The sequence below is a fragment of the Alligator mississippiensis genome, chromosome 13, assembly GCF_030867095.1.
Source record: "Alligator mississippiensis isolate rAllMis1 chromosome 13, rAllMis1, whole genome shotgun sequence".
In the NCBI taxonomy this organism is placed as follows: Eukaryota; Metazoa; Chordata; order Crocodylia; family Alligatoridae; genus Alligator; species Alligator mississippiensis.
Window position 1 is genome coordinate 11,484,193 of NC_081836.1, and position 16,216 is coordinate 11,500,408.

The 16,216-nt window shown below is 50.0% G+C and overlaps 1 protein-coding gene and 1 long non-coding RNA gene across 3 annotated transcripts in view; both read left to right on the forward strand.

Annotated features, from left to right (window-relative positions):
• PEX14 (peroxisomal biogenesis factor 14) overlaps positions 1-9,266 on the forward strand; it is an 88,682-nt gene extending 79,416 nt beyond the window's left edge. Inside the window, exons 6-9 of the mRNA XM_014610404.3 lie at positions 863-965; positions 2,190-2,287; positions 5,271-5,362; positions 7,491-9,266. Coding sequence (XP_014465890.1) covers positions 863-965; positions 2,190-2,287; positions 5,271-5,362; positions 7,491-7,959 — 762 coding nt within the window. The 3' untranslated portion in view covers positions 7,960-9,266. The remainder of the gene's footprint in view (positions 1-862; positions 966-2,189; positions 2,288-5,270; positions 5,363-7,490) is intronic.
• Positions 9,267-9,357: 91 nt separating this feature from the next.
• LOC109284713 (uncharacterized) overlaps positions 9,358-16,216 on the forward strand; it is a 36,995-nt gene continuing 30,136 nt past the window's right edge. For both annotated transcript variants that reach the window (XR_009456353.1, XR_009456352.1), the window contains exons 1-3: positions 9,358-10,652; positions 11,227-11,318; positions 12,366-12,534. This is a non-coding gene — a long non-coding RNA (uncharacterized LOC109284713). The remainder of the gene's footprint in view (positions 10,653-11,226; positions 11,319-12,365; positions 12,535-16,216) is intronic.

Genomic DNA, 16,216 nt, shown 5'->3' on the forward strand with positions numbered 1-16,216 from the left:
AAATGCTTCCCTGGAAGCACTTATATCAAGGGCCAGGTTAAGAGAGAGCTGGTAGGCAAGGTGCTTCCTTATAATCAGGGCTGTTTCCACACACCTGCCCAGCCCCCTCGGCCCCAGTCATGTTGTGTGTGACCCTGCTCTCGTTAGGCTGCACATTCAGTTCACATGTGCTGTGTCCCAAGCGGGATCATGGTAATTAGGAATGGCTGTGGCCTATTAGATCAAGTCCATCCCCTGCAAGGGCAGAATGAGTTTGATTTCATGGCTGCAGTGTATGCTATCGCTGAGCTGCATCTTTTCCTTTAGTGCACTGACCCCCGTCCCTTAGCCCTCACTCCACAGCGCTCTGCTTCCACCGTTGCCCCGTCTTCTCTGTGTTCTTCCCTGGCTCCCTGGGCCTCTAATTTTGGTTAGCCTGCCTCCAGGACTGTATAAGGTCTGTCATTCCCTCTACTCCTTCCCTTGGCCCCTTTGTATCCATACTCTTATTATCTCCCTGCTTCTCCATTTTCTGCTTAATGGGTAGATCTCAGGTATCATAAGAGGCTTGCAGTAGGGACTGAAATCCATCGGTGTGCAGATGGAGAAAGGCTCTGGACTGAGAACTTTTCCAGTAGCCCCTAAACAGAGCCAAGATCTTCTTCTCAGGAGCCCAGAAAAGGAGATCCCAGTAGTTCAGTTTTTCTCATGGCTGCTCTGAGTGCCTCCTTTCAGGGGATCCGTATCCCCACCAGTTGTGCGATCATGGTCATATTTTCTGAGATCGGTGTGGGAATTGGTCTGATAGGTCCTGGGGTTCTGGGATTAGAAGAAACCCCTGGTCCATCCCCATTTCTTAACAAAGCCTTCCTGCTCCATGCAGAAATACCTGCTCCCTCTCATCATGGGAGGCAAAGAAGACAGGAAACAACTTCAGAGGATTGAGTCGAACATTTCTGAGATGAGTGGCAGCGTGACACAGACAGGTAAAGATTAATGACTCCATCAATTCACCCCTCAAAGCCCTTCTGCCTGAGTCCCCATCCTGCCAAGACCCCCACCCCTCCTCTACCCCTCCGTCTCCACTTTATGTGGTGACTTCATTTATCTGCTCTGAGAATCTGTTCACATTTGCAAATGAAGCCGCCGTCATTTCGGTTTAATTTGAAATTGCTTGTTTACTGTCGGCGCGGCCTCAATTAATTATGTTTTTACGGAAAGGCTCCCAACCTCAGAATATTAATAAGGGGAATAAAATGACAGCCTTTCGGAGGGCTGTAAAGTTCATTTTTAATTTCTGCTTCTCTGAGGTTTTCAGGGGCTTTTTTGGTGGTTTCTCCCCCCCTTTTCTCCGAGAATCCAAAGCAGAGGTCAAGAGAGTCTGTAATTACTGTGCCTTTCCTGACCCCAGCCACCTTCTCTGTTATTGACTCCATAGGGCGCCTGTTCATTACCCAGTGCCCTAATGATGGCCCAGATTAGCTGTTACCTGTCACACCAATAGACATTTTTTTTATCATCTTGTTTACTGGGTGGAAGCACTGCATAAAATACCACAGCTGAAGGCAGTTCCTCACCACCCAGTCGGAGTCCAGCAGGGGTTTGAGAGAGCTCCTCTGAAGTCCAAGGCAGGGCACTACGTCTATCCAGTTACAGGGAGAGGAGAGAGGGTGATTTATGGCAACAGGGCTGTTACAGCCATCATGGGGCGAAGGAGCAGGTGGCTTGAGGGTGGGAAGATGCTAATTGCACCTGTTGGCAGCGGGTGTGGAGGAGAGAGCCTTTCTTTCACTCCTCCCCAGATCTTGGGGTTGATCCAGGGACCTGTCAGTTTTCAGACGAGATCTAAGCCCCCAGCACCAAGTGCCCATGCGAGGCCCAAGATAGATAAATGATACAAACATTGTATAAGTTCAGGGAGATGTACAAATCATAAACCAATATAATTAGAAGGGAGAGGTTTTGGACGGATATACTGTGGGCTATAGACATCTATACAATGGAAAGATAAACTAGAAATACTGGAGGTTAGATGCAGTGCAGGTAGATTACCCATAGTGCAGATAAATTATATGGATTAGAGTGAGCGGGCGTGTGTAGATAAATTAGATATAGTAGGAATAAAGGCATCTTGTAGCTAGACAGCAGGAAGGATGTGTGTGTGTGTGTTTTTCAGTTTAACTGAAACTCTCCTGCTGTTCCCCCCACAGTGACTCAATTACAGACAACTTTAGCCTCTGTTCAGGAATTGCTGATGCAGCAACAACAGAAAATCCAGGAGCTCACCCAAGAGCTGGCTGCTTCCAAGGTACCTACCTTCGTCTGCGTGTCCTTCAGAGTATCCCTTAGCCCTGTGGAGCGTGCATGACTTCTTACGGTCGCCTCCCTAATCCAACTCCACATCTTCATTCTATTTCCCCAAGTTTCTTTGTAGCTGGTCCTGTCTTCCTGGAGTATCTGTGCAGATTAACAGGTGTTGACTTTGTGTCTACACTAAACATAAGGCTTTTGAGATAATGTGACCTGCATCCTTCATGCCTGAAATCTGGTTTGTTCTGAGCTCTTCGACTAGTTCTGTAACTACCTCAGTAGAAATTTAGATCGCATATCTAGTTGGTGAAATGGAAGGACAGGTAAGTAGCTTTTACATGGCAACGAAGACAGGATGACTGGTCTGCCAACCTACTGACCAGACTGAAAAGCCATATGGGTAGAAGGTTTTTTTTTTACGGTGATACCAACTAGGATAGCAATAGAGGGTGCTCTGTTTAATGCTCCATCTGTCTAGGTGTCTGTCAGTCCAAGTATTTACACTGTACCTATCGCCAAGGTAGGACTGGATGGTTGAAAGGAATAGGCTAATGAGGTTCTTTGCGTCCAAGTCACCTGTTTAGATCGAGGTCATGTAGTGACTAAAAGCTGCTAGGTGATCCAGCTGAAATGGATGATGGTCTCAGGCCAACAGGTAGCATTAGTTGCCACCTGTGTCATTCTCAGGTTAAACAAGGATCCCAGCATTTCTAGGCCAACATGCCTCATGTCCAGACTAAAAGGCCCATCATTAGAATGAGAATGGCATTCAGTCACTGTTGACTGTGCTTGTGATGAGATTGCCAATAAATGAGCCAGTGGGGGCTCATACTTTTGCAGCATGGTTACCTGTGCATTTGGGGATTATTCTGAACCCCATCAAGCTGAACTTGGATTGTGGCACTGATACTTAATCTTTTTCATCTCCAAAACACTTTACCTTCAGTTGCCAGGCACTGCTGAACTGGCCTGGATTTGAACTGGTCACTTGAAGGTGAAAACTAGCAGGGCCCGAGGGTCATTCTGCCCCACAACGGTTGTGTTCAGTGGTCTCTGTGCAGTGAGAGCTTTTGCCTTTTACAACAAGATGTCTGAAACAGTTAGGTGTTTGTAATGCAGTTCTCCACCTCCAGGACTAACAGTCACTCTTCCCCCAGGCTCCGATCTCTTATAAAACCTTTGATCGTATGTAACTGGTGGGCCATCTCTGGCTATGTGGCGTACAAGCCATACAGTAGGAATCCCTCAGTGGCAGAAATGTAAACCCAACCATGAAAGCCAGTTTATGGTCACAACACTCTGCTTCAATTTTCTTTGGGAACTGTGGCCTGTCAGTGGCCTGGAGCCAGTCCGGAAATTGGAAAACTGTTTTCACATCGTAAGTGTTAAGATTAAGACCACATGTTGATCCTGGAGAAGGGAAGAAGGCAAAGCCGTCTTGGTGGTTTAGAGCGTCTTGAAAAAGTTCTTCCTCCCCCTTCTCCTTTCTGCACTGAACTGGTAGTGCATGCTGTTATGATATCTAAACCTCATGTGTACAAAGAAAGGCTTGGGCAACCCCACAAACCAGGGAGTGAAAGCTGTGTTTTCTCAGTTGTAATGTAAGTTTTTATATCTGCTTTTCAAACTCCTACTAGCACACTGTAAAAAATTAAAAAGAGGTGCTTTAAGTAATTAAAAAACATACATAAAAACTCAAGGCTTGAATTTTCTACAACTGGTTTTTAAGAGACTAAAAAGCCCCAGATGTCAGATTTTATTTCTAAATCCTAGGCATCTGGCACCATATGTGTTTTGGAAATTCGAGTCCTTTGCAGGCCAGCGAGTGGAAAGCACTCCCTTGTTAATGTGCTGCTGTAGCTTTCAAGGTCTTGGTGAGCCAGAACAGTGGCTCCTGGATTCTCGCTGTCTGAGGGCTGGGAGTGTGAATCCCAAGGGAAGGCATCTGTGTATATCACAGCTACCACAGTCTGAGCCTCTTCCAGCTGGAGTCGCTGTAGGGAATGCTGGCTGTGAAGGTGCTCGCGGTTATCCAGCCCTAACTGAAGTCCGTGTAAGGAATGAATACAAGCACTGCCTGTGCTGGTGTTCAGCTCTTCCAGTCCCAGCTTCTCTTCCTAGAGATGCAATCTGGTAGCTCAAGCATATATTTCTCTTTGTTGAGATCTAGTGGAGAGGTTTTTTGGCTCTTCAGATATCTGTGGATCAGAACACTGATTAACTCCATGCACCGAGAGCCAGTGGCTGTTTGTTTTGTGGTTTAATAGAAATGAGTTAGTAGTCTTGGCCCAGTTTTTAACACTCAGTGCTCAGATTATAATCTGCTCCCTTAACTACTGAGGGCAGTCCCAGGAAAAAGGGTGAGACTTGGATGAGTCACTTAAGGTGGCTTTGAAAATTTCATCCTGAATCCCAGGCTCTCTTCTCAAGAAGTGGTCCTTTGAGGTTGGGGTTGAGCATGCTCTTAGGTGAACATGGGGAAGTCTTCATTGCCTTGCCAGGGGCTGCACTGGTTCCCTGCCTTGCTGGCTGGCTGCCTGGCTGTCCAAGGTTTTCTTCTGTCAGCCTTACTGTAGGGAGTCCTATTTACCCCCCTTGCAAATACTAGCTTCCTCTTTTAAACAAGAGAAGAAAACTCCCTTTTACAAGAGCCATGTATGGTGTTTTGATCTGATTTGTGTAACGTGCTTTGGAAACAAGATTAACCCTTCCCATTGACTGAAGGGAAATCTGTGATGCCTGCTAACATCAGAGCAATAAATTGTCGTAGGCCATTGGTGATAGAACAGTTGGCCTCTCTGGGAGTCTGTTCCAGCATCTGCTCCAAGATGTGGAAATCCTTTTGCCCAGCAATGAGAGCTTTTAAATGCTTTGCTGAAGACTTTGCAGGCTTTGAGGGAGGGCGGGAGAGAACAGCACAGTTCTCTGAACGATCTCTCAGTGCCTACTCTGACCATTACCTCTTGTGTTTTGTGTCCTAGGCTACCACTTCCACCAACTGGATCCTGGAGTCACAGAATATCAATGAACTGAAATCTGAGATCTACTCATTAAAAGGGCTCCTCCTAAACCGGTATGGAGGAGTATGTAGACTGGATTGTGGTGGGGGGGAGGGGGTTTCCTTCAGGGAAGGAGGCAGGCACTGCCAGAAGGAACTAGGCCTGGTCCTCCACTTCCATTTCATCTTCTATGCGAGGGTATCAGAACACGTCACAAACTTTCCTTAAATCTCAGTGCCCTTTGTCTGCCGTGAGAAGTAGCTCAATTTTATCATTGCCATTTGGGATAGAGAGGTTGACTGACTCATTCTCAGTTGTAGAGGCAGGAAGAAGGTTCACATCCCTGTCTCTGATTTTATCGAAGAGTATCATGCTTCTCTATTGCATTCCTTGTAATCCACGGTTCATTAGCTCTGTTGGAGCTTTTGGGCCTTCCCAGCCTGATATCTATCACTCCTTGTCCACTTGTAAGAGAGGCTGCCAAGTCCCTTCTTTTCCAAGGGAGGGTGAGGACCAGAGGCCTGTTGAAAATCAGACCAAACGGCTTCTGGAGGCAGGTGTGCTTGGTAGACACTGAGGCCTAAACATTGCTTTGGTTTTGATACTTTTTGAAGAGGGACAGCCTGTCAGGCCACTGTTCAGTGGAGGTCACAGGTCCTGTCTCCATTCAGTTGGGTCATGCTAGCAGCATTGTAGCGGCAGGAACACTGTTGCTGAAGCCTCTTCAGTTGAAGGGAGGCCATTCTAGTAGGTCTGTGGAGGGATCACAGGCCTGTTGGTCTTTTTTCCGCCTCAGCCAACTGAAGAGCACTGCACACAGTCCTGCTTATCCCTTTGCCTCTCGTGAAGACAGTTCTTTCCTCCGTTAGCATGCTTGGCAGGGACAGCAGCAAGGGAAAAGCTCCCTGGGGTGGGCAAGGGGATGGCTGCCATGGAGGGAAATTCTCTGTTCTGCAGCCAGGGGCTAAGTGCTTTTGGAAATAAAAATTAAACGAAAAGGGCAAATCTCGCTGCAGTGAGCAGGCGGTGGTAACACTGGAGCCAAGAAAACTTCCAAATTAAATTTCTTGATAGCATTTGTGACACCAGGGAATAATGCAGGCATGAGCCTGTATGCACTCAGAGAAGATGGAGGCTGGTGTAGCTGGGCTTCTCCACAGCTGGGGTGGCAGTGGGGGGGATGGAGGTGAGTGCAGTTGTTTTTAGTTCTGCCCAGGTTGAATCTGTTGCACCAGATGTCATCCCCTGCAAGGAGGCAGGCAGCTTCCCCTTGCCCCAGCTCTCCTCTGGAGCTGTGTTCCCCGCATCAGGTGTGTGAACTTCCCCCCCAACACTTATGCTTCTTCTCTAAGGGCCCAATCTAATATCACTATATGTGCCCAGTTCCCACTGATGTCAGCCAGGGCTGTGCTGGCTGGGGGAGTGTAGGATCGATCAGGCCCTGCATATGTTGTTCTTTGGATGAGAGCAGTCTTTTGAAGGCAGCAGGGGAAGCTCATTCCTCATCGCACTGCCGTTTGTCCTGCTTCCCATTTTGGTTACCTGTGCTGCTGCATAGGACAGACAGGCCAGGTTATCAGCTGGTGTTAATTGGGGTAACTCCTTGGAAATCTGTGGGACAAAACTGATTTACACTAACTGAGGATCAGGCCCAGATGAATAGTGCACACTGTGACCAGAAGACCATGGGGCAGTGGATATATCTCACAGGGCAACCAGGTGGGTAGAGTACAGCTTGGCTCAGAGCCAGGGTACTGATGCCCATAGCTTCTCCCTGCAATGGGACCTTTCTGGACTAGTTAATCTGCGACAGTGGTACAGCAATACGGTGGTGAGCAATGCTTGTTTCCCAAGGCAGTGCTTCCAAGGGGGTAGAGCTGGGATGGATGAGTTCTGAGTCTGAGTCTCAGCTCGCACTGTGAAAATGGCCAGGGCCCATTTTTTCCCACTTCAGTTTGCTCATCAGTGAGTGCAGATGTGCACAGACTTAATGAGTGGGTGCACGTGAAACAGTTTGGGATCATGGCTAGAGAAGGCAAGGGGCTGTGTTGTGGCTCACTGATTACAGTAGGGACTTGGAGCCCTGTTCTGCACGATTCCTTGAGCATGCTGCTCGCCTCGATGGCTGATCCCTTCTCTGTAATGGTAGCCCTGCTGTCCTAGTAACACAAGCCCCTTTCTTTGCTTTCCCTCCACCTCAAGGAGGCAGTTCCCTCCCTCCCCATCGGCCCCCAAGATCCCATCATGGCAAATTCCAGTGAAGCCTTCCTCGCCCTCCAACCCTGTTGCCACCAACCACAACAGCAGCAGTGATATCTCTCCTGTCAGCAACGAGTCCACCTCCTCATCACCCGTGAAGGAGAACCATAGCCCAGAGGGGGCAAAGGTCAACTGCCACCTCCTGACCACGGAGGAAGGTGGCAAAGCGGTTATTGATGTCAAGGGCCAGGTGCGGATGGAGGTACAAGGCGAGGAGGAGAAGCGGGAGGACAAGGGGAATGAGGAGGAGGAAGAGGAGGACGATGAGGACGATGACGTCAGCCACGTGGATGAAGAGGAGTGCCTCGGGGTCCAGACTGAGGACCGGCGAGGAGGTGACGGGCAGATTAACGAGCAGGTAGAAAAGCTACGGAGACCTGAAGGGGCCAGCAATGAAAACGAGATCGACTAGGGCAACTGGGCTGCTTCTCCTTCTGCCCTGCATCTCCCCACGCCTCCCTTCCTCTTCTGAATTGCCTCTCCTGTTCAGTGGAGAAAGCTTCCCTGCCCCAGTGATTCTCCCATGATTCACCTCGAGTAGCGTCATGATTGTCCAGTGAGCAAGGTGGGTCCTGTGTCACTCCAGGGCCAAGCAGCATCCTGGTGGCTTTCTTTTCCTTTCCCCACACCACCTCCTGCCCCAGGAATCTGAGCTGGGGTCACTGCCCAGATTGGAGAACACCTTACCATGGCCAGAGACTCCATGGCTAGAGAAAAAAGTCCACTTGCAAATGCATTCAGCATCATTCGTGACCCAGTCCAGCCCTTCACTGCATCCCAGAGCCCTTCCATCCACGCTCAGAAACCAGCCTGTCCAAGCCCCTTCTTGTTCCCAACCACATCTTGGTCCCAAAACAGTTCTCCCCATTCCCTGAAACGTCCCACCAGATTTTACTCCTCAAACCAGGCCATTTAATGCCTAAATACCCCATCAAATCTTGCTCCCAGGCCAGCCACCTGCCACCCAGACTTTGTGTGAGACCCAACTCCTGAAGCCGTTCAGCCTTCGAGAAACACTGAAGTTCTGGCAAAGCCCAAAGGACACAACTCCCTACACTCAACCTGGTGCCTCTTGTTAGGGATCAGGCTCATAGAAATGGTCACGAGGCCAGGTGCCCTTGACTTCCCTCTGGTGAAAGAGTACTTCCCCTGCTGACATGATTCACACCTAATTTCCCATCCACCCTCATTTACTGTGCAGGGAAGTGTAGCTCGCACACGTTTCTGACGTCTTCCATTCCATTAATAGCCTGGCCTGAATGAATCAGGCAATTTGGCTGCTGGAGTAGTCAGTTAGTCCCGAGTCTCTGCAGTGGTTCTTAGCTCATCTAAATGGTCAGTCAAGGCCCGTGTCCAACGCGGCACAGGGATCCACCTCGGCAAGATGCTGTTTGCAGTATGGAGAATGGTTCCAACGCAGAGGTGCACCACTCCCCTCCCTGCCCGGCCCGGCCCTCTTTGCCCCAGGAGGGCTAAACACAAAAACAAAACGACGAGTTTTGAATTCTCCTGTTTGCAGCATTGTGTTTGCAGCTGGTAAAATGGTGGTGTCTGATTCTTATTCACTGCATAAGAGCCTCTTAGCAGAGCAATTCCTGTAACATCTGAGTCTCACTGTCCTCACCAAGCAAACGTGCTCGTCTGTGTGATCATGTATAGATTTCAAATATAAAATACGATTGTATATAATTGTAATAAATATGAGTTACCACTATTTAACACTGGGCTGCTGTGGCTGACTTTTTGGGAAGGGGGGTGGGGAGGGGGTGGGCAAAAGAGAATGTGGGCTCTGGAAATGGAGCTCTTAGGCAAACGTTCCCCAAAGTTTATTGGGAAATGTTTGTTAGTTTTATAGTCAGCTGCTCCTGTCCCAGGTTCTCCCAGCAAGGGGCAGTGCAGAGCACCACGGAGGATCTTGGCAACTGAAGCTACCCACGGACCCCTTGTCTCCCCACAGGAGCTATTGATTGCAGTGAGCAATGTAAGTAGCTCTGACGGTGCTATAACTTGATGCTACCCCAGGCCATGGGGTATGCATGGTATGGAGCAGATGCCTCATCTTCAGGGTAACGTGCAGCTCTTCAGTCTCACTGTCTTCCAGAAGGAGGCACTAAGGGAGATGGTACGTGGTAGCTCATGACTATTTGAACCCCACCATCTCCGAGCAGGCGGTGGTGCAGGGAGCAGCGTATAGCAGCTCAGCTCCTGCAGTCCCATCTTGACAGAAGTGTTTGGCTTCCTTCTAAAAAATGAGGGATTTACTTGATTCCTGAGTATTTGGGTGTCTGGTACACAGTGACATTTGCCTACTCAGGGGGAGAGGAAGGGACCTTCATATTACTGTATTTAGACCTGCTGTTGAATGTGATGATTTCTCATTCCTTAAATGGACGAATATCTTCCCCAGGAGTCTCTCTCTCCCTCTCTCTCTCCCCCTCTCTCTCTCTCCCCCTTAGCATTCACTGAGAATGTTGCATTTAGCTAAAACAGGGCAAATTTGAGTGTGTTTAAAAGCAGAGGCTTTCCTTAGATGATGGCACTTTTTGTCTTCCTCAAGCCAAGAATCCTCATGAAATGGAAATGCGGGGTGAACACAGGGAGGTAACAGAAGTATTGTCCTGCCTGTGTACATTTTATATACATAGAAGGTTTTGAAAATAGAAAGTGCTTGGACAACAGCAGTCAGTGAAATGTGGAAAATATGTTGCTGAGGTATGCGCCTTGTGGAGTGACTTACGAGGTTTACAGCACAGGCAGCCCTGAGGTTTTTTTCCTTCCCTCTGTGCTCCCAATGGATAGCTAGTTCATTAACAAGGCGTGTTTTGCTTTGAGTTTTTCAAACCTTCCTTTGCTTTCTGGGGTAGCAATAAAGTGTGATTTTCCTTCTCTTCCAAATCTTCCTGCTCTTGCAACCTTTCCTACTCGAGGAAGTCACAGTTTCCCTGTCCCCTACCCTGCAGGCCAGATCAAAACTCTGGCTTGCTCAGAAAAAGTAACCCTGAGATTGTGCTGCTGATACTGTGTTTATTCACTTACAGGTGCTGGCTGAGAGGACCCAGCACACCAGCAGGGAGTTCTGAGAAAGCTGGGCCTAATTACCAGCAGGTATTTCCGAGAGTCCTGGGGGCCTAGTTCCTGTGCGTTTCCCATCTTGTCTTTGCTTTCCACAACAATCTCATAACGAAAATATTGATGACCAGACCAAGGGCAAAGGGACAGTGATGGAAATGGGCTTTTCCTCATTGCCTTGGCTTGGGATTCTGTAGCCGCTGCCGCAGGGATCAGTATTTTAGTCCTGAGCTGAGCTTGTCCTTTAATTCATAATTCTTCCCTCCTTTCTGCCCCCCATCCCAGGTGGAACCTAGCTTCTTAAATCAGTAGCTCTGGGGCAGTGGCCAGTATATGCTGGGAACACCATCGCACTAGCTGAAAGATTGGTGAGCAGGGATCCTTTTCCCTGCAGGGCAAGGGAGATGACACCCTTCTCCGTCTGTCTATCAGGGTGGAGTTACTACATCAAGAGCCCCCTATTCTACCAGACTACTGTGCAGTAAAGCCATCCCCTGGATGCCGGGTGCCTTCTGAGGTAGCAGGACCCTTTGTTCCTCTGCTAGTGTGTGATTGATTAATCAGACCGTGGCATACGTGGCTGTTTATGGGCATTTTTGCCATTATACAGGAGGCTGAGAGTTGTGCCAAAAGACTGATGGGTCCCTTGCACCTCAGGAGACCCACTGTGGAGCTGAAGGAGTTGAGTGGTAGGTGAGGATGGTAAGTAGCAGGTTCCCTGGTGGCCTTAGGAGGGAGGTTTGTATTAGGTGAATACATTGATTGTTCCAACCTTAAGGGAGAGCAAAGAAAAAAACTGCAAAGGCAGGAGGGGACACGAAGGAGGGAGCCAGGTGGAGAGCGAATGTCAGGAAGAAGGAGATGAAGCTGGCAGGAGAGATTCACTGCTTTAGGCCTTCCTCCCCCTGAAACACCATGGACCATGCCAGAGCAGATGGAGACAGCCTGCTGCTGTCAGGCTACATGAAGACATAAGAGCTCATAATCCAGTGTCCATGAGCAGCAGTTTTGATGCCAGGGCACCTCTGGATACAGGCCAAGGTGGGAGGCATATGGAGAGGGACATCTCCAAATCATCTTTGTTTGACCCAGCCGTGGCTGGCAAGTGAGCCTGGCTCTGTGCCCTCAGAATACAGGGCCAGGCTAAAAGCTAAATGTGAGCCACTTCGCCAGGGTTGGGTCACAATTGTGGCCTGATTGTGGCCCCTCTTTCCCCAGGGACTGCTGGAGAAGGATAAATTCCCACGTTCTTGGGAACAATCAGCATTTTCCATTGTGCACCTTTCTAGAGCACAGTCCAGGACATTCGGGATAGGGACATAGGGATGAGCTCTGTGGGGCCTCATCCTGCCTGGCTACATGACCTTGGCTGACTCACTTGACCTCTCTGCACTGTACCAACCAACACCCAGGGGTCTGGTGAGGCTTGAAATAAACAGCCAGATGAAGGCAAACTTGGGAATCAGGCCCACATTTGCACCCAGGCCGTGCAGCTCCATGCAGCACGCCAGACTAAAGCTGCTTGGCTCCTCACCCACCCAAGTGCACAGCTCCTCTCTGGGAGGACCATTTTTTCCCACCGTGCCTTTCTGCACCTGGAGCAATTAAGTACGGCAGAGCTTGCAGTCCGCCATCCCGGACCTGCTGCCGCTTGCTGCCTCTCCTTCCTACCCAAGGATTAAGTGCCTGGAAGTCCCACTGCGTTTCCCCTCCCTGCTCACCCAGTGCCCCCTCCTCCCCCACCTACAGCCCTTCCCTGAGCCCTGTGGAACCAGGCGGTGACAACATGAGGGCTGCGGGCCACGGTGCGGCCAACTCTGATGTGCGATGGCAGAGCACCGCATTCGGGGATACCTTCAAGGAACCGTGGCCATACAGCCAGGAGGACCGCCTGGAGCTGGGAATGAGCCCCATGCAGGTGAGTAACCTGTGCCTCCTGGGGTCCTGTGCCCAAGGAGTCTGGTCGAGGTGTGGGAGATGCCAGTATCCAGCCCAGACATTGAGCTCAGCCTGTTTTTACTCTGTGCTGTCAGTAAAAGGCTGAAGGGGCTTGGGAGCAGTGGTTTTGCAGCAGTGCTGGCACAGCTGTGCAGACCTGAGGGTACGGCTGAATAAGGCCCTGAATCCTGCTCCCTCGGGTGCTGGCAGCCTGTGGATCCACCCTCGATATTGTCTGTGCTGCTGGCAGGTGGGAGACCCCCCATTGTGGGGCTTTGCTTTGCACGCTCTCAGCCTGGAGCTGGTCCTGACTCACGCACCCAACGTTGGTGTCAATCATGGCTGGGCCCCGTCTTGAGATGTAAGACCCCCTTCCTAGCGCTGGGTGCCGTGTGAGCACTGAGCAGGGTGGCTTCTGCCTGAGGAGCTGACAGTCTGAACGGGGAAGGCAGAGCAAAGTTGGGTGAGGAAACAGGCACAGGGAAGGGAAATTACTTGCCTGCAGTCCTAACACAGAGCTGGGACCAGAACCAGGCTCCCCGCACACTCAGATTGGTGCCCTGCTTGCTAGACCACACTGCCTCCCCAGGCGTTTGCCCAGCATACACGCGTCGGGCTACCTGCATCAGTAGCCATGGGAGCCTAGCCCTGGCTCTTATCTGGGCTGTGGCAAGATATTAAATGCACCCAGGATGAACTGTGGGGAGGAGAGACCTGGGTTAAGGCAGACGGTCCAGTTTGCTGAGGGGTGCAGTGGGAGCTGAGCTGTGTGCGCGCTTTGTGGATGGAGGGGCTGGCATGGGCTCCCTCGGCTCAGGGAAAAAAAACTCCCATCCCCAAAAGGGAGCAAATGCTAACCTAATAAAGGCACCAGCTGGACGGAGGGAAAGCAGCCCTTTGGAGGGAAAAAAAAAAAAAAGAAAACCTCCTTTCATTAGAAAAATAATATATTTCATCCAAATAAGGTAAAAATATTTGAAATGGGGCAGAAGTGAGCACCAGGCAGCATCTGTCAGGCCCTTTCTGGAAAGGGGAAGATTATTAAACTCAATTACAATTTATTTTTGTAGAGTGTCTTTCAGATGAGAAATTTCCCCAAATGCTTTGCAAGGCGCCTTTGTGGGTAGTCACAATATGGAGCATCTTGGAGAGAGCCCCCCAGTAGCCACGGGCTCTCTGGCCCTCTTTTTTTCTACATCTGCTGTAGGATTTAACCCTTCAAGGATATGCCATCCATCCATATCTCAGCAAATAGTAAAGGATCTGATCTAATGCCAGCTCTGGGAGCATGTGTTTGGCTTAGTGCGGGGAAAGAGACAATTTTTTTTCTTTACTGTTTTCAAGAAAATTCCTGCTTTTTTCTAGGATTGCGTCTTCTGATCAGATTTGCTGCCCTGTTTTTTGTTTTTTTCTTGCATCTGTCACTTTGCCAGACAGCCTGTCTGTCTCTTGGTCACTTGGCCTGCCCAGCATGTTTGTCTTGCACAGCCTCTCTCTGTTGATCTCTGCTGCTGTCTGTCCATCTCTCTCTCTTTCCAACTTTCAACACTGAAATGCCTCCAACTTTGCCCCTCGGGCAATAACCAGGGTCTTGTCTGTATGAAAAAGTCTCAACAGCGTAACTTAATGTTGGTTTTTAAACTGATTTAGTTAGAGCCACGCAAACTTCTGTCTGAATGTGCTTGCTTGGTTTTGACCCAGGCTTATTTTGGTTTCAAATGAAGTGGTTTAAACTGAAGCAAATGTTTCCATGCAATGTAGTTTCCCAAACCAGAGTGCTGCGTACCGGCTAGGCAGACATTGTTGCTTGTACGCTCCGGGTCAGACATGGGCACTCGGCTGGGCAGTGGGCCCTGTTGGTATAACCTGCTCTGGCTGCGAGCCTGGGAGCTGCATGCCAGGGTAGGGGGATGGACTGGGAAGAACTGAATTCACCTGCTCCCTTGCGCTTGGGCTTGGTGGCCTCAGCTTACTTGGATGGTACAGGCTTCTTCCAACACAACTATCACGTCCTGTCCTTGGTACACAGGGTGACTGGGGCTCAGGAGGCGCCCAGGGTGGAGCAAGTTGTCCTGGTGGAGCTGAGTTAGGTGCCTGGCACCTGGAGTGCAGGAGACGCTCTGAGTGTGTGCATCGTGCCTGGGCAAAGCTGCTTTGGGGACGGTTTTTCCTGCTACCGGTATTTAGCCGTCTCGGTTCCTCCCACTGGTAAAAACCAAATGCTCCCCCCCAACCCTGCACGGCTCCTCATGGACCAGGAGAGACCCAGCGTCCCACTTTCCAAAGAGCCCTTCAGATTATTTTGGCCCCTGGTTTTACCTCTTATGCTGGCTGTGCATGGTTAGGTTTGGATGGGTACCAGCATATGCCAAGCCCTTCACATGGTGGGGTGTTGGCGTTGGCTGTGGCGTGAGCCCCGTGTCACCATCAGATGCCTCGCCGCCAGGACTTGGAGCGAATGCTCTCGTGGCTGGGTTGCAAACGGTGCAAGGCGGCTCCCCAGACTGCCCCAGTAAGTGTTGGCTAGTGGCTGTGGGAAGGGGGGGGCAGGGCAAGGATCCTTAGCGGGCCTGTCAGATAAATCTTCGTGTGTTTACTTAAATCCTCAGTGTTTCTTCAGTTGTTTGTTTAAAAAATTTCCTGCCAAAAAAGAGCAAAAAGAAGGAGAGAAGCCACTCCCACCAGCCATGCCACCTCGTCCAGGGCCAGAGCACGGCTGGGGCCCAAACTCGCCCCCCACCGGGTTGCGGGGATGGGGCACAGCATCAGGGTGGGACAATGGGGAGAGTGGGCTGTATCCCAGGGGTCAGGGCGAGTCTGTTCCTGCAGCCCCTCTCCCAGTCTACACGTGAGCAACCCCCTTTCCCAACCCCGGGAGGGATTGTCCTGCTACAGAATTCGCCTTCGTCAGCTGCCAGGCTTTGACGCCACTTGGTCAGGACAGCAGACAGAGGGGGAAGGCCGGGCCTTCCTACCAAATGTGGTGTTTAGATGCATAATTGCCTACAGCAAAGGCTGAAAAACACCCTCAGTCACTCTCCTGTTGAATATATGTGCACCAATGCGCGCACACCCCTCTACTTCCACGTTCCCAAGAGAGAGTCTCGGTCTTACACTTGCTCACACCGACTTGTCTCACTCCCCTGTTGCATGCTACATGCACAATGAACTCATGCCCTTGTAGGCATGTAGACTGGCTGGCATACACACCTTTGCACTCGCAGGTATGTGCATCGGCACACACAGTTTCACCTGCTTACATACACATGCATTCCAATATAGTTATACTTACATGTGCTGTGTGTGTATACGTGCACACACAGGCTTTTGTGGGTGCACTTAAATGCTAGAATTATTAATGTACTCATGGAGAGCCTTTCTTTCTGTGTGAACACATGGGCGCACTCATGCTTTCATTCTCTGGGCTTGGCCAGAACCAGGTCCCACCCTAATTCGTACAACAAAGCAGATTGGAGAAGTTGGTTTTTTTTGTTTTTTCATGAAAGCAGCTGCCTTTTGTTTAGAGCTGGCACAAGTTGCTCATTGTCTTTCAGCAAGAAACTTAAAAGTCAAATTCTCATAGGAAAAGAGATGAGACTTTATTGTAATGTTGTTATGCAGCTACTGCCTGAAGTTCCCTCCTCTCCAGGGGCAGGGAGGAG